Genomic DNA, 20,042 nt, shown 5'->3' on the forward strand with positions numbered 1-20,042 from the left:
CGTGTGAGGAGGAGGAGGAGGATACGGAAGGTGTGGTTGCTAGCGTTTTTAAGGGAGGAAAATCAAAAAGAATTTAAAAAAAAAAAAAGGGATTTTGATGGACTTGGCCTGATTTTTCTTGGAGGGAGGGAGAAGTGACAGGAGGTTGGGGGGGGAGAAAGGAGGGAAAGGAAAAGTGAAGTAAATTTGGGAGGTGGGGGAAAAGAAGCGAGGAAAAGTACAGTGAAATAAATTTGGGGAGTGGGGGTTGGAGGTAGACCCTAAGGGGGCTTTTTTTCATTAGAAAAATAAATAAGTGAGGCTAAAAAGTGATTTTCAAAAATAAAAATATTGAATGTTGAATAATGATAAATTTTAATTATAGTATATGATCATAGATTTATTTAAATAAGTTGATTATAATTTCTTGCTAATCATTAGTTTTATTAATAACTTTCATTAAAATTATAAACATGTTTCCAAACATGTATACGTATTAATTATGAATATACCTTTTGAATTTTTTAGAATAGATTTATTAATATTATTAGTGAAAATTCATTGTATGCTCTTTTATTATTATTTATTTATTTATGAATTTGAATCAAATTAATGAAAAATAAAAATATTTATTTAATATACAACGCGCCCTAACGCACAATCAAAATTATATATTTTCGAAAATTCACATATTGACATGTCATGTTATGTTGTTTCACGTGTCAGTGCTACTTAGTCATCGTCACTAGTGTCTGGGCCTCCGGCGATAATATTAGTACTGATTCTCAGGTGTGAGAAGATTGGGCATAATAAAAATTTTGTACGATATTTATTTAAGTATTAAAACTTTTTTTCCTCACTTGAGTGTCAAATCAAAGAAAAATTCATCACTTCAGTGTTAATTTTGATCAAATATCCTATGTGGAATTTTTTATACTTTTTAAACTTTTTTGAATTTTTATTTACATATAATTTGCTTTTCTTTTTGTTTTTTTCTTTAGAGTTGATGAAGGTTGCATTGACCCTTGCCAATTATGACTACCTTGCCTAGATTGGGGAGGGCTGCCTCAACCTCTGCCACGAAAGCCCTAGGCGAGGCCACAAGGGCTCTCGCTAGCCGTTAGGCAACCGCGAGCAACACCACCTAGAGCAAGTGAGGGTCATCGTAGCCTCGCCAAGAGTTGACGAGCCCCCAAGGGCATCACCCAAGGTCTTCGTGGCCAAGGAGGTGGCCGCAGCCTGTAACGGTCATCGGTAACCCTCACCGACCCTAAAAGAAGAAGAAAAAAAGCTAAAAAAAAAAGTAAAAAGTATATATAGTAATAAAAAATTAAAATAATTTGTAGCAATCACATTTATTTTTCTAGCAGGACAAATTGAAAGTGGAATTCAAAGTAATCGACTTTTCAAATTTGTGACATTCAATTAAAAGGATAAGGATTACATCAACAAAATCGAAAAGTTGAAGTACTGAATTTATAATTGTACAATAAATTTAAAACCCCACGAAAAATAAAATTATCAAGGGCCTGCGAACCCAATTGAGAGCGCGCGATTGAGAAGAAAGAAACAGAGCCCAGCGAGAGCGGAGTCCTAACGCTCGTCGCTCCTTCACTGTCTTCCTCCGCCTTCTTCCTCCGTTCGAGGATCCCGCGCAACCCTCGCCGGCTCACAGTCCCCTCTCCGACTCGGGCGGGCGAAAACCTCGCCGGAATCGGAGCTCCGGCCGGGACTCGGCGGATCCCCCGTTCCGGTAACGGGCCCACGCTGCTGCTGCGCCGATGGTGGCGATCGTGGCCTCCGCGACTCCCCGGGAGCGGCTGGCGGGCCTCGTCGGCTCCGCCAAGGCGTCCCCCGACATCCCCTCGAAGCTCGGCCGCCTCCGCGACCTGAAGGAGGACCTCCTCCAGGACGACCCCGTCCTGCTCGCCGAGTTCCTCCCCCAGCTCCTCGACCTCCTCTCCGACCGCTTCAGCCCCGTCCGCAAGTTCATCGCTCAGTAAGCTTCGTTCCAAAACCCTATCTCTCTCTTTCTCTCTCTCTCTCCCTCTCGCTCTCTGTGTTGTAATGGCTCTTCTGAAGTTGAAGTGTCCTCCTCTTGACTGTGCGCTTTTGGTGCTGCGCGTAGGATAATTGGCGAAATTGGGATTAAGCAGCTGGAATTTCTGCCTGAAATGGTGCCTGTTTTGATTTCGCTCTTGACTGATGAGTCGCCGCCGGTTGCTCGCCAAGCTATAAGCTGCGGCATTGACTTATTTCGTCACACCTTTGAGACAATTGCGATCCAGGTACTGTTTATTTTTTTTTCCTGAATAGTTGTGCGGTGGATGTTGCGATTGCGACTTGTGACTTGTGTAGTGAATGGAAGCTAATTCCGTGATTTTATTATGTGGTCGAAAGCTATGCTTTTCTGAAAGAGGTCACTGGGAATCGGTTGCATTGACACTGCAGATATTGTCTTGGCCTAGTTGTTGGTGATTACTTTTTCATGCTATGTGCTGTCAGTTTCCATTGGGTAATTGTCGTAAATTGCAATCAATATTACCAGAGGACCTCCTAGAGAACCTCTCAGGTCAGCTTACATGGTTGTTTTAACATCCTTGATGTTTCTTTTCTTGTGAGAAGCAAGTCAAATATGTGTGATGGTGTAATGACCCCAAGAGATGGGGTAATAATCATTTTAGTTTAGACAGTGGAATGAAGATTAATTTCCTTCAATCTTCTATGTTTGTGGTCTGATATTTAAAATTTATTTATGCACATGAAGAGTGATTTTGTCAGTCAATCCTCGGTCTTGATTATAGAACCATAGACATGATATGGATGTAGATCTTTGCTACATCTGTAAGTGCAAATCGTGCTCATTAACATGAGGTGGCATCCTCATGGATGTAGAGGGCACTAGATGATACCCATGGCCACCTCAACCTTTCTTCTCTTTTTAACTCAGGTGATTCAAGTCAAACATCTAAAGTAATTTTCTCTAATTTGTTGTTAGCTTAATGGGTTGTTTCTATCTATTTCCCTCATGAATTTGCTGGAGTTAATACTTTTTTTTTTCCTGATTTTTTTTTTTAATATCCTTTTGCTGCGTTATGATGGTGTCTCTTCTTGCTCGCTGCTCTGCCTTGGCTTCCTAATACCTCATGCAAACACCTCATATGGATAGTTAGGAGACTTTCGTTCCTAAATGGCTTTGTTGTTTCCGAGATGTTTCAGGGACTATATACAAGTGATCTAGATGATTCACTGGAGTCAGCTTGGGAATGGATGTTGAAATTCAAGGATAAAGTATACTCAATAGCTTTCCAGGTAAGCAACAACTTGTAAAAGCTGAAATTAAACTCTTTGCAATGTGTGACTCACGATGACAACCTGTTTGCAAGTCGGGAAGTGACGGGATAAAGTTATCGGCACTGAAATTTGTTCAAGCAATCATTCTACTCTACACGCCTGATCCTAATGGATCTTTGGAGCCCCCTTCGGATCAGCGCTTAGAAGGTAAGATGAATGTCAGGTTCACTGTAATTGCAGCAACTTGTGTGATTTTTACCATGTCAGGTTCACTGTAATTGCAGCAACTTGTGATTTTTACCAAGTGCAGATTCTGCTTGTTTCTATCTTACTTCACTTGACCTTTTTTTCAGGAAATTTGTTGGGCTTCAATGCATCATGGCTTCGTGGTGGTCATCCTATATTAAATGTAGGGGATTTGGCTACAGAAGCTAGTAAAAGTCTTGTTTTATTGCTTGATCAGCTGAGGTCTCCAACAGTGAAATCTCTCTGCAATCTAACAATCGTTGTGCTTATTAATAGGTAACATATTATTTATGTTTATTGCATATGCAATCTATTCAGAGACTTTTGTGTGCAAATGTGCTATAACTTAGAAAGATCTTTTCAAAAGACATCAAAATCTAATATGGTAGTGATTGGATAAATCTCACAGACTGAAACAAGGGGGACTCAAGCAAATCCTCTTGTTTGACTGACCTGCTGTCATTTGTTTTTCCCTGTTCTGGAGGAAGTTATGGTTCGTTCAGAAGTTTAACTTGCGCTATTTTCTTAATGTTAGCATAACTTTAGAGTCCCCACTAAAGTGACTGCAGATACTGTTGAAAAGATTTTGGGATGAGGCAAGTTGAGAATTTTAGACAGGTGAAGAATGCTACGAAAATCTGCTTCTTTAAGGCTTCCTTTAGTCGATAGGATAATTTTGTTTCATAGTGTAGTATTGGAAAAAGTCTCTCTTGCATTTCTTATATCCCATCTTTTGTTTGGGAAATACTGGATGTATCCTGGTCTTAAAAGTGTTTGTTGAACCTATGATTGGACTCGGGAATAAATCTAATCATTAAATAAAATGATTAACACTAGATTCAAGTCAGGAGGGCCAGGCGTACATGAATAAAAAGGCTTGGACCGAACTTATCAGGTCAGGGTGTTCTATGCCCAAAAGACTAGTCTGATCTGATTGAAGGGTGCCTGGCCCGAACCGCATCAATCCCAGTTTGGTTCAGTCTTAGCCAGGTCTATTTACATGATATATCTCTTGAAATGCCTGTTTTTTTAATCTGAGGAAAATGGTATTGACCTTGGAATGCAACATGTCTAAAAGATAAAAAATGAGAGCTCCCGAGTAGATGTACAACATACGCCATAAAGCAATGGCGAAATCTTCCGAAATTTTTGTGCAGAGTTGCACAGTAAAACGTGAAAACTCTATTTCTTGGTGGTTTGGCTGTTTGATCTCTAGCGGCCTTATGTTGATGAAGAAATTGGTGGTAGTTGAGAAGTGGTCGTGATGAACGCTGTTGTCACTGGATTTTGGGGTGGTTTCTCTTTAGCTAACTGGTTTTCTGGGGTGATGCGGGTAATTATTGTTGTCGCCTGCTGGTTGTCTTTGGTTGAAAGTGATAGATGGTCTTTGTTGGTTGAACTGTTTTCATCAGTGGTTAGTGTTGTTTGGCATTGAATTGTTGATGGCGTTTTATGAAAAATAGTTGAGATTAAAGATGAGAAGGGCGGAGAATGAGAGTGGACAACAAAATTGGAGTTTTTAGACCTAAGTCACATATATATACTGTATCGGGTGGATTTGTTTTGTGGGGCTTTGTAGCTAGATGCTCGAAAAACGAAATGATCTGGAAAAATTTCAGGGGCAGGCTCATAAGCCCAAACTGACTGAGACCTAACCCAAAAGTTGGGCTGCTTTGGGCTTTAGGGCCAATGGGCATATTTTGAATAGGTGTGCAATCACCTGGCTGATGGTGGTTGTCTTTACTGATATCAACCGCCAGTGTGGTGGTTTCAAGACTAATGTGACAAAAGACTGAACCTTTAAGAGAGAGAGCGAGCGAGAAAGAGAAAGGAGACAAGTCAGTCATGGTGGTCGCTTCCTTAGGAGTGGGACCACCATGTGGTTGTCACTGCTCATATTTTGCCTATCAATGGTCGACTCTCTCTTCCATGCTTTGTGGCCCATTGAGCTCCCCTTCACAGTCCACCCTCTTATCTTTTTTAATTACAATTATTTTAGGATTTTTTTTTGGGGGGTAATTTTATCTAGTTCATAGCCAGGTTTATCTGGACTTAGTCTCATCTGGGGATTGCTCCAAATTCCTGATAAGGATTAATTATATCATATCCATGCATTGTATCTCACCAACAATATGCAGCTTAACTGTATGTAATAGTGTCCATTGGCAGTGCTGCGTGGTTAATCTATATTACTTTATGACTGATGATCTCTGTTATTTTCTGAATTTGCATTCAGTTTTCTAATGTTCTGTCGACCATTTTGTCCATGCTTTTGATCTATTTATCAGTGTTTCTGCAATAGCCAAGGAAAGGCCTTCATACTATGGACGCATTTTGCCGGTTCTTCTTGGTTTGGATCCAACAAGTTCTGTTACAAAGGGTGCACATGTATCTGGAGTACGCCTTGCACTTAAAAATGCTTTTCATTCCTGCTTAGGGAGCACCTATCCGGGGGTTGCAGTGGTATATCTTTGCTACAGTGCATTTCTTTGTGTCCTCAAGTTTGTGAAGTCATACTTTTCTGATTGTTTAATTTTAAATTTCCCATGCATATATATAACTGCTCATGACTTTCTTAATATTTGATCGCCATTGTTTATTTCCTCATTTTCTACTTCTCTCAACTTCTCATCATCTCAAAACGTAGTTTCTCAAATTATTTGCTGGATAATTACTTGTAAGAATTGTATGCATCACTTTGAATTTTACTACACATCTGAGAATGTCAAAAAGCTTAACATGAGGGTCTGTTTCGGAGTAAAAAATAGGATGGAATCAAAGGAAAAGAAAGAGGGAAGGAGGGGGTATGGAGGAGGCAGGTTATAATAATACTTTGCTCTTTGGGAGTATAGAAAGTGGAGGCAATGAAAACACTGTAGTGTGAAAAAATCTTGATTGTTAGATAATTTTTTGGCACTGCAATTCAGAAGATGTTGAAGCTGTAATTAATGTAGTTTTCTATCACATAACTTGTTCAAGCAGCTCGACTCAGCTTAATTAAACCCCTCATAAAGATCTAGTTATCGTCATAGAACTGAAAAACTACCTATCACTAACCCATTAAAGCATGGATATGCCAAAGTGCAATGCTGTGAAATTAGTGCAATGTCTCATGAAAGTTAAGCTATTTAACCCTAATAATCATTCCCTATGCACAAAGGATGCTAAATCTCTGCACTATTTACCATTTTTATGCTCATAGAAAATGCAAATATCAGATTTAGAGAACTTTCTCATCAAGACTGGTAGGGTTAGGTTATGCCTAATTAAGTACATATGACACTTTTAGTTAGAACAATCTACAATGGAAGGAGAAAATAAATTCCTTTGGTCCCTCTCACCATTTTTTTATTTTATTTTTTTACTCATGGAAGAGACAGATAGCAAAGTTTCAAGGGAAGGCAGAGACAATCTAATAGTCCAGGACATGCTCATTTTGGAGGCCGCATTCCTTTGCACCTGTTTTTGTTCTCATCCTTTTATCAGTGCAAAAGGTGGTCTGTGGTCACCAGTCATTCATGTTCCCCCTAGACCCGGCATAATCACCTCCAAATCCACATCAGAAATTCTGTTTTGCACTGTCCTCTGCAGTTTCCTACATTTTTTCCTTGTCCAAGATTCAAGCAAATCACAAGCAAACCCCACTTTTCTAGTGTCAACCCATAACACAGTCTAGATTTTCCTTTGTCCCCCATTCATCAAGTTCCACTAGTCCCAAAAGAATCACCACAATTTTAAGAGATCATTTTCCTATGTTGTTGGCCTTGTTCTTACTGTGGCACATATCAACCACCGTGTTGCTTAACCTCTATCATAAAAGAAGTACAAACACAACAACATTCTTAAATGTCCCACTCCCTAATCAGCTCTCACAGGTAGCTCTAGAACACACTTGTCCTTCGTATAAGGGGAATGAATATCCCATGAAAACCTGCATTACGCATGGTCCAGATGTACAGAGAATCTAAGTAGATTCCTTAAGTCCACCCAAGACCAAAAACTTACACACACAAAAATACGTAATTTTACATGAGAAATCATGAAAATCTTGAGTATTGTAGAGCACACAAAGGGCTTATAAAATAGCAACATATGGCTCACTACATTGGGTGATGCATACACCTCAGATTTTTTCCCTCTTTATCCAACTTTCAACTTTTCTTCTATTATTTTTATTCTTCATTTTTAGTACTCTGTCCTATTTCCCGAAATCAAAACATTTCTACCTTAAGATTTGCAGATTTATATTTTTAATTTTTCTTAAAGTGAACTTTCAAATGTTATAATTTAGCGAATGATGAAATGTCATAGTTTCTTTTGTCATAAAATTTACAAGAGAAACCTAACGAGCAAAAATCAGTAAAAAGTTGATTCAAACTAGATAACAATGATTTAACAAAAAGGAAGCTATCAAGGAAAATGCAAGACTGCTATTTTTTACACTTTAATGAGGAGTGTAGACATCAACCTTTCTACATGTTACACATGGCCAAAGAATGTGTTGTTGAGTGTCTAAGACTCATATTATTCCAGTTTTCAAAAGCTTTAAGAACAAACTTAATGCTAAATGGAATAAAAAATATATTACTCATTGCTTTGCTGATTTACTCTTTTCATGAAGATTCCTAGATTTTCAATTGTTAAGTAAGATTCGCCTGAGACAAATGCTTATGGAAGACTCTAAGACTACAGGAAAGTGTAGTGGCATTTTTACTCTCATAGCAGAGCAAGATCAAGCATTGACATGATCCTAATGCATATAGATACAAATGGTCCAATGGGAGCAAGAATTTCCAGATACAATACAGTTTAATTGAAGTTATATGAGTTTTTCCTTTCCTTTTATATTTTGGTTCTCTCTAGGAGGTTCGGTATCAGGGATGATGAATTGAAGGCATTTATAACTAGATCCTTTCCTGCAACTTAAGTTGATTTTATTGTTCAGTTGTTTAATCTATTGGGTGAATGAATTCTTAGAACAAAACTTTTTTGTACTATTTTACTTGAGGTTGAATGCATTAAAATGGTTCTAATGTATTTTTTTCTACTACAATTGGGCAATGTTGATCGTACACTGGGAAGAAATTTAATTAGTGTAATACGATTAAAATGGACATTTTATCCAGTTGACCCCTGGGCATATCATGGCCATCGTTCTAGTATCAACTTGAAACTCAGTGCTTGATGTTGGAGTCTACAGAGCTCAAACTTTGGATCTATCATTTGACACAGCTACTTGAGCCAATTGTGAAAGCACTTTACTCAATGGATATCCCTAGTTTGTTGCTGCTGAACTTATTATTTATTTGTAATTTTGGTTGTCAGTACCGTTCTATGCACTGGTGTTAGTCCAGATAATTGAGTTTCTGGTCTCTGCAGTGGCATGATCAGTTACTTGATGCCGTGAGGGAGATGAACGATGGACCAGTAGTTGAGCAAGCCCTTGACCAAGACTACAAGATAAACGGAAGTTTAGAAGTAAAAGAGGAGCCTTCAGTTTCTAATGTACTGGTTTGTTGTGTGGATTGTTTATACTTAATGGTGTTTAGTTATGCTTGGATGCTAGATCTAAATGGGCTGAGAAAATAGAAAACATTTAATTGGTTTGAAACTTCTGGATATTGATGAAAAGAATTTTGGCAGGAAGAGAAACCATCAATATCACCCCATGAATCTACCCAAAGTAATAGAGGGCGGAAAAGAGGGGAAACAGAGGATCACACTATTGAGGTGGATGTCTCTGGAAAACGAATCAAACCAAGTCCTAGCATGTCTGAGGAATCCAGTAATGAATTGAACAGAAAAGGCACAGTTAATCAGGAAGAAAATGCTTCAAGTGGAGCACTCTCTTCCAAAGCAGAGAGTGATTCTGGAGCTGTGCATCAACTGGTTGCCATGTTTGGTGCCTTGGTTGCTCAGGGTGAAAAAGCTGTTCAGTCTCTGGAGATCATTATTTCCACTATATCTGCGGACTTGCTGGCTGAGGTGGTCATGGCAAATATGTGTCATCTCCCGCCTGAACGTCCTAAAGCTGATGAAGATGAAGAGGGGATGCAAGATGTTTTTTCACTTTCCAGTGCTTTTCCACAGATATCTTCTTTACTGAATGCTGAACAGGTATTGCGGTAACTTCTCATCCCATTTTTTCTACATAGTTTCCTGATCTTGATGACATTTCCTCTTTTCATTCAGAGTGAACTTTTAAAACTTTTCTTTTGTTTATAGTTTCTGTAAGGAGTTTGTATTTACTTTGGCTGCAGAAGCCTGAGAAGCCAGATGATCTTCCTGCGGTGGCAGCAACAAATGATGTTGTTCTTCAAACGGATAAAACTAATGAGGTTGAGAGTTCTATTTTGCCAACTGCTTTACCAACTTCTGCTGATGCTTCAGCTGGAGCAGAAATGGGCTCCGTAATGATGTCGATTGATATCCATGAAGATCGAAACTTAGAGAGTGAAATACCTGGTCTTGCTTCATCCAGCCATAGTGCTGGGCACTCAGAAAACCGGCCTGATTCCTCATTAGCATCCATGGGTATTGAAGATAATGGTCAAGAGCAAGATACAAGTCAGTCGGGGAAATCATTAGGAGAGTCGATTCCATCAATTTCAAATGATAGATGTGAGGAGCTTAGCCCCAGACCACCGGCTGTCGATGACAACATTCCAGTCTCCTCATCTGTAACTTCTGTGGGATTATCTTCTCATGTTATGTTACCCAAGATGACGGCCCCTGTTGTTGATTTGACTGATGAACAGAAAGATCAGTTGCAGAAATCGGCATTCACCCGCATTATTGACGCGTATAAGGAAGTTGCATTGGCTGGAGGTTCAGAAGTTCGCTCTTCTTTGCTTTCTTATCTTGGAGTTGAGGTAAAAATTCTTCTTCCCTTATCTACCAGAAGATATGGTCTTTTTGATTAGTCCATTGGAGTGAATCCCCTGCACAAACATCACTTGAAAAATGATTCTCTTATTACTGGGAATGAGATGAAAACTCTGAGAAATACCTTATAGTGATAGCGAAGATACAGTTACTATTTGCGTGCTACTGAGTTTTATATGACATTTTGAAATGCTCCACTAAACTTCTTAAGTACTGAATAGGTTTAATTCTCTTTTAAATCACAGTTTCCCTTGGAATTAGACCCATGGCTACTGCTACATCAGCATATTTCATCAGATTATGTGAATCACGAGGTAAGTGATTGTTCCCTCGTTTACTTGTTGCATAGGCAACATATAACTTTGTTGGGTAAGATCCCTGTGTTCTTGTATCTCCACATTGAATCTTCTTTCTGTATTCCCTGGTCTGGTCCTGTGTAATCCATGTTATCGTTGTCCTTTAGAGTTGGAAAATTTCATGCTTATGTTATAATATAAACATCTACTTAAGTAATTATTTTGTTGGTGCGACTGGGAAAGTACCAACCATGTACTCCAATTTTGAAGGATTTGATCAATTCTAACACGAAAGAACTTGAATTTTGGGTAAAACATGCGCTCCGGTCAGCCCTGAGTTTACAGGAATTTGTAGCAGAAGTTATATTTCTGGTCTGTCTCTTGTAATATTGTATGTTTACAGCCATTATTTGCTTGTATCTAGTTGAATTCTCACACCTGTTGGGCCTGTTCTCGTTCATAGAATCGACTTACAGCTATCCCTTCTGGTGTAAGTTTGAAATTGTTAAGATATCCCATGTCGCGGGTTTTCGATAGGCCTTATATATGCGGGTCTTTGATTTAAGCTTTTGGATGGGCATTCTAACATAGTATTAGAACCAAGTTTCACCCTAGGTTTATTTCTCACGTGTGGCTTTCTGTTCATCAATTCCATGTGCCGTTCCCAGTCCTATTTGCAAGTGAGAGACACCGATAGAGAAACCCACATTACTTGAATATGTGGCTTTAATAGGCATATGTATGTAGTTTCCCTCCAACTTATAACTAAAGCTTTTGGGTAGAGTATTTCAACATATACTTGCCTATCCTTTCTTGCTCCGTTTATACTTCTTTTAGTCAGTTTTAATATTATGCTTCAATTCATATGACCTGCTCTCTTTTCTTTCATCACTTTCTTCTGAGTGTGTGTGTGTGTGTGTTTTTTTTTTCCCTTTCTTTCCACGTTCTTTTTAATTTGTGGGAGCTGGGGAGGAAATAGAAAGACAGGAGGCACGAGTGAGGACTAATTTCCTAAGAGGACTCATTTGGAATGGGGGTCTACTGCAGACAGGACATAACATTTGTCTATCGGCAAGTATATTATCTTAAAGTGCACCAATGGGGTGCCTCCCATTTACAACCTAGGTGTTGGGAAATATCTAAGAAATCGAAAAGAGATTTGTATCTGAAGAGCTGCTGCCGCTATGCCAAAATAAAAAGGCTGTAAGGAAGAAGAAGCAAAAGATGAATTGTTGAAGGTTTTCTGCGATTTTCACTTGGATGCTGATTTGTATGAAATATTAATGCTACCTTTTCTCCTTAATCCTTAAGAAAGGTGATGCTAAGAACCTCAAAGACTTCCTCCTGGTCAGTTTAGTGAGTAGTGTATACAAATTTTGGCTAAGTTTCTTGCAGCTAGATTAAAACAGGCTATTGGCATTGTGGTGGGACCTCATTAAAATTGTTTTGCTGGAGCAAGGCAGATTTTGGATGCAGCTCTGATCGCAAATGAGATGGTGGACTCCCATTTAAAAGTAAAATAGAAAGGTGTTGGAAGCTCGATATGGAGAAGGCTTACGATCATGTGCTTTGGGACTATCTTTTATTTGTGATGCAAAGGTTATGGCATACAATGGTGTAATTGGATAAAGAGACATAGCACCCCTTTGAGTTTTTCTTTTTTGGTTAATGGCTCCACGGGGTACTTTCCAATTGTCATTGGCACTTAGGCAGGGTGATCCACTCTATCATCTTTCGTTTACCCTAGTAATTAGGTCTTTTGTGAGTTGTTAAGCAAGGCATCCGAGTTCAGTTGGCTTTCTGGCTTCATTGGGGCTAGCGTTGGTGAGGGGTCGACTATGTATCTTCTCTGTGCTGATGATACTATCATTTTCTGCAGAGATGATGTTTGCTTTCTTCTGTTTTGGGATGTCAGATAGGCTCTTTTCCCTTAACCTATCTAGGCTTTGCTTTCGGTGATAATTTCAAGGATAAGCAAATTTGGGAGACCATTATTTGAAATATTGGAGAAGTGGTGCACTGGTTGGAAAAGATCTTTTTGAAAGGGGAAAGATTGACCCTCATCTTAAAAACTCTCTTCAATCTTTGGTTGCCAAAAGGCTGGAGGCCACTCAGAATATATATATATATTTTGGTTGGGGGGATGGGGCGGTGGGGTTTACAATGAGTCTCATAAATTTCATCCGGTTAATAGAAAACAGTTAAGCAACCTTTTGTAACTGCGGTCTTGGCATCGTGTCTCTTTTATTGCTCAACAAGGCTCTTCTAGGAAAATGGTTCTGGGAGTTCAATGCTGAATATATCCATTTTTGGAGAAAAGTGGTTGCTAAATTTGGCCTTAAAAGAACTGGTTGGATTTCTAAAAGTAGAAGAATATCTCATCGGTGATGTGTTTAGAGGTGGATTGGAGCTGAGTGGAGTGAGTTTGTTGCTCATATGGATCCTATTCTTGGAAATGGTAAGAGGGTACGCTTTTGGCTTGACACCTGGTGTGGGAATCTCTTTCAATTATTGTTTCCCTGACTTCTTTCACATTGCTAGGACCAAAAAGGCTCTTGTTTCGGATTGTTATCGACCTTACGAAACAAGGCCAAGATTGGGAACTTGAATCTTTTGTCAGCTATTTTGATTTGCTATTTCTCTAAGATTTCCCTTACTGGTGTGGATACTTTGTCCTTTGTCTTGAAGTAGTGGTAGAGATGGATCGTTTCCTGTGCTGGGGGGTGTTGGTGTTACTTTTCCTTGGAATTCTATTTGGAAAGTGAGATTTTTGGAAGCATTTTACATTCAACTATTTGCAGAAAAGAGGGATTGTGCTGGTCAATAGGTGCTTCTTTTTTGCAAGAGAGAGGCAGAGATGGGGAGACATCTCCTCATTCAATGTCCGTGGATGAAAATGGTCTGGGCGGTCTCTTAATGTGTGCATTGGTCTATCATGGGTTATAGGAGGATCTATTGAACAAGAATTGTGGGCATTGCAAGGTCGTCTTTTGCCTTGTTCTTAAAAATAGAAGAATTTCATCAACCCTCTTGATGTGTTTTAATCAATTTGGAAGAGCGGAATAAGAGAGCTTTCATTGGAGAGCAAACACCCTTTTTTGTAATTACTAAAAGTCGGTTGAAAATTCCACTCTTTTGGTATAGTGGAAAGTTATGTGTGGATGTAAATGCTTTAATTGACATTGTTGATAATTTGTCTTTCAGCTTAGCTCTTTAGGTTCTGGGCTCTTTTTGTCTAAGGGATTGCACCCCCTTTGTGCCCTTAATTTTCATTTACCTATAAAATAATTCCTTCATAGCACCTATAGAAGTTTCCTCATTTTTACAGCCTGCCTATTTCTTTCTTTTCGGAGAGGCATAATCATCCCGAGGCCTGAAAATGATGACTAGGAAGGTGGTTAAGGGAGTTGCATCTTCTCATGAAAAGCATCCAGTCACCAAGAGGTTTTTCTCGAGATTGGACTTAAGGGAGTTGCATCCCTCACCATACAGTGACCTAACTATTTGGTATCTGTTTTGCTTGCTTGTATTCATCGCGCAATAATAGCCATGGGAAAATTGCATTTTCTTCCTCTTGTTAATGTAATGGAGAATCTCCAATATGAACATGTTTCATCATTGGTGCCAACTGCTAATTGAAGAATTTAGAGAAAAGAATTGTGATAATTCTCAATATTTTTGTACCAGGATTACAAAACTATTTATAGGACTTATACAAGTACTAGGAAAAAACAGATCTGTAAAATACAGCTATAATCCCACAAATCAAGGGATACTAATAAATCATTTCCTAACTAATTATTTACAGCTATTTCCTAATAATTAGGACCCAAAAAATCAGGATTGAATATTCCTAATAATCAGATCCTAAAAATCAGGATAATTCAACACTAATCATTATTGATCCGCCAGTACATGCTATCATCTCCAAATGATTGGCCCCATCTGCTTTTGCCACCACTATAACAACCATTAGCTAACCATCACCTTAACCTCCACATCATAATCACCTCACTATCCTTGAGAGTTATTTTTGCCACTGCAATCACTAGGGGTCTGTCCATTTAAATTGAAAACTAATCGGTAGTGGCAAACGACATCAGTGAAACAAGTGGGCCCTTGAAGAGATGCAGAGTGGGGTCAACTGAGGATGTTAATGATACCCATATGAGTTCTTGAACTTCTATACCACTTGAATACACTTTGAAATATTAGAGTGGTTGAGTACTAATTATAACAGAATTTAATGAAATGGAAATTATTGTTGTATTACTGTATTGGCAAGAGTGATAATTAAGCTGGTTGTAGACACAGCCTGCACATATTGAACCTTTAACAGTTGCTTGTTGGTAGCCGCTGAATCTGTCTCTAAAAGCTATTAAGGTCTTCTTTCCTAAGAATAGACTCTAATTGAGATCAAAGTTCTCCAAACTTTGCAAAACATCCTTGTGCACTGTTAGTGAATTCTCATCTTATCTGAAGAGGAAACATCTTACTATATCATCTGGGTATCTACCCATCTATGCAGCAGGGGGGTTGGTTCTTGGCTGCTGCTGCCCCTTTGTCAATGTGCAGAGAAAGGAAAGATGAGAATTTGGGGGCAACTTGAGAGAGTTTCAGGACTCAGGCTCTGCAGGGCTTTATTCAGTCATGGAATTTTGAATTAGACAGGCAAATTGCCTGGGCTGATTGACCATGGGGTCAATGTATAAGGTCTTGGTGGGGATAGTGGGCTGCGAAGCCTCTGATGTAGCGATTTATGCTCTCCCCTGTCACTTGGCATGTGTTTGGGAGTGGATTTTATCTACTACTGTTTAGCCCTAATTTTATCTCTGGACTTAAATACCTCCTCAACCTTCTTTGCCGACACCCCATTGATCCTCAAAATAGAGATAGAAGTTAAGTATTGATTATGTCACCATATAGATGTTGCAGAAAATGAGCTAGGTTTTCTTTGAAGAAAGAAGGCATTAGTTAGTTAGCACTTTATTTTGTTATTGAAGGTTGTCTAAACTGACATCTCTTTTTAAGCACATCTTCTATATTTAATTCTGTTTGGCTTGGAAGGTCTTTGTTTAAGAGTTACATTGGCCTCATCCTTCTAATCTCATTACCATATCTATCTCTTCCCTTTTCTTATTTTGTGTAAAAGAACTGTCTGGCAGATGTTGGTTGTGAGGATATCCCCTTGTTGACCCCTTCTCTTTCCCTCAGCTTCTTCATTCTCATCAACTTTGGGACCAGTGTTTGTAGTATAAAAAGGGATTGTTGGTTTCCCCTATGGTACTAAGAGGATTATTGCATATGCTTGCCTTTCTCGTATATAACTAGATGTGCTTCTTCTGAAAGTTTTAGTTTCGTGATGCTGATGCTGATTCTGATTTTCAATTTGTTCAGGGACATGAGTTGACATTGCGTCTCCTCTACAGATTATTTGGAGAGGCAGAAGTGGAACGTGACTTTTTCTCTTCCACAACTGCTTCCTCTTCATATGAATCACTGCTTTTAAATGTGGTGGGTGTTCATTCAACTATATTGAACTCCTGCCTCCTCCAAGGCAATCTTTATGAATTTATTTGTCTCTTATGCAGGCAGAAACACTGAAAGATGCTTTTCCACCTTCTGACAAATCTCTAAGCAGATTGCTTGGTGAAGTTCCTTATCTTCCGCAGTCAGTTTTGAAATTATTAGGTAGCTTGTGTTCTCCTGGTAATCTGGAAAAGTCCGAGAAGGAGCTACAAGCTGGAGATCGGGTCACTCAGGGTCTGAGTGCTGTTTGGAGTCTAATCTTGCTCCGCCCTCCAATTCGAGATTCTTGCTTGAAAATCTCTTTGCAGGTTTTATTTATGAACAGAAATGTGGTGCTTTTATTTGTTGCTTCTGCTAGATTGTGATGAGACTCACTGTAAATCGCCTGCGTTCTGCTTTCTTCAAAAAATTTTACTTCGTTTTTTGAAACTTACTAATTATGTTTTTTATTGCTATTTTTGGCTGTTATTATATAGTATGATTTCTTTTTATCTTCTGATTGCACGGTTGTCCCTTTCTGTTTGAATTGAAGGTCCTCTTTGTATATGGGGGCAGGGCACCAAATGAGAAAAAGCTGAATATTATTGGTCTCAATAAGAATAGACTTTCCTTTTATTCTTCTTAGTTGTTTGACTTTATTCCTTCTTTTTTATTATCAGAGTGCAGTTCATCATTTGGAGGATGTGCGCATGAAGGCAATCCGTCTGGTAACATAGGGGCAACTAGCTGTAGCAAAATTGTTCTGCTTCTTCATTAATTAATAGATCCTTACAAACGTTGTCTTCTTTGGCAGGTAGCAAACAAACTGTATCCTGTATCATCCATTGCTCAAAAAATAGAAGACTTTGCAAAGGAAATGTTGCTTTCAGTGATTAGCACTGGGCCTCTGGAAAAAGTGGCACTTGAAGGGAAGGTATCATAATTTTCAGCTGTGATCTGAAAAAATTAGCATTAGGCCACTGTTCTTCACTTGCTTTTGTTTGATTTGCCGAGAGTATTCTTCAGGTACATTTATTGACAGATATTGTCATTTTCTGGGCAAGAACAAAGCGTTCATATGCTATTCAGTTCTAAACAAAAAAATTGATGTAGGATTGATAGCAAAGAAGTTAAGCTTTGTAATCTTAAAAAAAAAAAAAAAAATTACCAACTATTGTTCTTTCGAATGAGCCATTTTCACTGAGATTCTAGTCATTCAAGAAAAGTTGTGATGCCTGTGTATGATGGAAGGAACTTTACGGGTCATAGAGATATCTAACTCTCTGTAGAATATTCAGTTAGTTGGATAAGGTAGGTGGGATTCCATTATTAATTAGCTCGTCTCTTTATGCTATTAATATAGAGCATGCCATGTACTCTTGCATTGTGTCAATTGAGGAATAATGTAGTCCCTATATGGTTTCTCCCTCTATTTCTCTTGCGATCCTAATAACTTGTCACGGTATTGGAGCCAAGTTAGAGTGAAGAATTGTAACATTAGGATTTTTGTTTCAAACACCACAAAAAGAACCTTCTAAGGCAAACAGCAACACCAATCTAGAGTCTCCATTTTGGGACTTAGGGACCCAGTTGACCCTATCTTTTCATCATCTCTGTCACTGCCTGTCCCAATTGCCACCAAGCATGTTGTTCTGGTTTGTCTCCATCAAGGTGTGGGCCACTTTTCCATGCAATCCTCTCTTTGCATTGTCAATATAAAGTGGCTTTGTCATCCCATCCATGAGTCATTCCATGTTAGAGTCTTTGCACCATGTAGTGTTGCTCCTTCTTGCCACTTAGTGTTGGTTGCTGTTCTCTGTCACTTGAGGTCATCCTTAAAGTTTCTGTGCCACAACAACCTGTTGAGCTCCTCTACCAGTTCCCTTTAGCCGCAAAGTTCTTTCAAGCACAGCTTATTTCTGTTGCGAGTCTTATTGAAGACTTGTTACAGATCATTGTTTGTCACTGAGTGAATCTGATCATTTGTTGTCTTTGATCACGACTGACGTGAGCTTTGCCCTACTGCCTAGCGGAGCTTCTTTTCTTTTTCTTTTTTTTTTTTTTTCTTTTGGGGGGTGGCCATGTGGACTGGGTTGGGTTGTTACAACATGCGAAATATAAGCATATGCAGAAAAGACTAATGGGTATACGCAAAGATATTATAAATGATTTTGACCAAGAAATAGTTCCTGTTTCTTCTAGTAAGAATGGAAACTCATATAAAGATTGTTAAGGCAAGTGAAGTAGAGGCTCTTAGAAGCTTCAATGAGAAGATGGAACTTTGGTTGAAGGGAAAGGGGAAAGCCTGACAAAAAAAATGTTTAGCAACAATTTGTGGCTTATAATTTTTTAGCCAAAGAACAGAATGATTTATTGGTTTGTGCCAATTTGATTGTGGACTATGTTCGGTAGATGCATGCATATAAACATATGAGATGGTATCCTAGTCCACAACTCCATGGAGGGCTTAATCTTCAGATTTTATTTGTGCTCATGAAAAGTGACAGTTGCATTGAGGATTAGACTATGACGTATTTATTGACGCCATATTTTGGCTTAGTACATACACAAATGAGTATTATCCTAATATTTGTTTTTTCAAGATTTCAAGTATGTGTTAGCTGGTGCATGTGGAAATTGAATTTGGTCTAAATGTTGAATGTATTCGGAATATTACAGGATTCTGATGTAGAAAGACCTTTACAAGAAAGTGCAACAGGGGAAGCAAGCAATGAGGATAGATCATCTGATACTAGCCAATTGCATGCTGTAGAAAGCATAGCCATCTCTGATGCCCAGCGCTGCATGTCCTTGTATTTTGCTCTTTGCACAAAGGTATATATTTTCAGCTTGTTGCAGTACTTTTATATTTTATAACATTCTTTTGAAGTGTTAATTAAAATTGAACTTCTACAATCTGATTTACAGAGACACTCTCTTTTTCGCGAAATATTTGTCATCTACGGAGGTGCATCTGCAGCAGCTAAGCAGGTTTCATTAATATCATTTTGAGGGGAGGCCCTGTTAAAACTCCAGTTATGAGCTTTCCTTCTTATGAGTTGTGTGGTGCAGGCAATTCACCGTCATACTCCTATTTTAGTCCGAACGATGGGACCATCATCTGAACTTCTTGAAATAATATCAGATGCTCCTGGAGGAAGTGAAAACCTCTTGTCACAGGTCCTGATCTTCATCCATCTAAGAATGTCGACACTGCTCTAGATATACATGAAGTTTTCATAACTTTTCCAATTTCATCAGGTTTTACACTCCCTGACAGATGGGATAGTTCCTTCTCCTGAATTAGTACTTACTGTGAGGAAGTTATATGATTCCAAATTGAAGGTAAAGCAATCATTACTCATATGTGGTGAAAAGCATAGGCATAGGCTGATGTATGGCTGGTTTGATTACAGGATATAGAGATTCTAATGCCTGTTTTGCCATTCTTACCAAAAGACGAGGTACTTTCTGGGATTTTTGTTTTTTTAATCTCAATGATCTTATATTCTGTGTTGGTCTTTGTGCATCTATCAGTTAATTTTCTCGTATAACTCCGACCGGTGAGCAAACTGGTCAAACCACTGATCTGTGGTTCGACCACTTCAACCACCGATTTGACTTTTTAGATGTTTTGTTTATAAATTTATGTGAAAGCTGGTAAATAACTTCAGTACCTGGTTTAGTGATCTCTTTTGTACCTCCCGAGCATAGAAGAGGATACTGTCCACAGTTCGAGGCATACTTCTGTTAAAATCCATCAGCACCATGGATGATTGTTTTAGGTAAAATAGGAGACAACCCGTTGTATTATTAATTAATTGCACAATATAA

At 38.7% G+C, this 20,042-nt stretch overlaps 1 protein-coding gene across 1 annotated transcript in view; it reads left to right on the forward strand.

Moving 5' to 3' along the window:
* Positions 1 to 1,520: 1,520 nt before the first annotated feature.
* The window catches only part of LOC104433139 (symplekin), a 31,762-nt gene continuing 13,240 nt past the window's right edge, over positions 1,521 to 20,042 (forward strand). Inside the window, exons 1-19 of the mRNA XM_010045795.3 lie at positions 1,521 to 1,978; positions 2,108 to 2,267; positions 3,199 to 3,291; positions 3,366 to 3,480; positions 3,627 to 3,795; positions 5,808 to 5,982; positions 8,899 to 9,024; positions 9,163 to 9,636; positions 9,780 to 10,391; positions 10,650 to 10,718; positions 16,098 to 16,214; positions 16,292 to 16,537; positions 16,889 to 16,936; positions 17,023 to 17,142; positions 18,888 to 19,043; positions 19,137 to 19,199; positions 19,281 to 19,388; positions 19,470 to 19,553; positions 19,625 to 19,672. Coding sequence (XP_010044097.1) covers positions 1,761 to 1,978; positions 2,108 to 2,267; positions 3,199 to 3,291; positions 3,366 to 3,480; positions 3,627 to 3,795; positions 5,808 to 5,982; positions 8,899 to 9,024; positions 9,163 to 9,636; positions 9,780 to 10,391; positions 10,650 to 10,718; positions 16,098 to 16,214; positions 16,292 to 16,537; positions 16,889 to 16,936; positions 17,023 to 17,142; positions 18,888 to 19,043; positions 19,137 to 19,199; positions 19,281 to 19,388; positions 19,470 to 19,553; positions 19,625 to 19,672 — 3,201 coding nt within the window. The 5' untranslated portion in view covers positions 1,521 to 1,760. The remainder of the gene's footprint in view (positions 1,979 to 2,107; positions 2,268 to 3,198; positions 3,292 to 3,365; positions 3,481 to 3,626; positions 3,796 to 5,807; positions 5,983 to 8,898; positions 9,025 to 9,162; positions 9,637 to 9,779; positions 10,392 to 10,649; positions 10,719 to 16,097; positions 16,215 to 16,291; positions 16,538 to 16,888; positions 16,937 to 17,022; positions 17,143 to 18,887; positions 19,044 to 19,136; positions 19,200 to 19,280; positions 19,389 to 19,469; positions 19,554 to 19,624; positions 19,673 to 20,042) is intronic.

The sequence above is a fragment of the Eucalyptus grandis genome, chromosome 1 (genome assembly GCF_016545825.1).
Source record: "Eucalyptus grandis isolate ANBG69807.140 chromosome 1, ASM1654582v1, whole genome shotgun sequence".
NCBI lineage: Eukaryota > Viridiplantae > Streptophyta > Magnoliopsida > Myrtales > Myrtaceae > Eucalyptus > Eucalyptus grandis.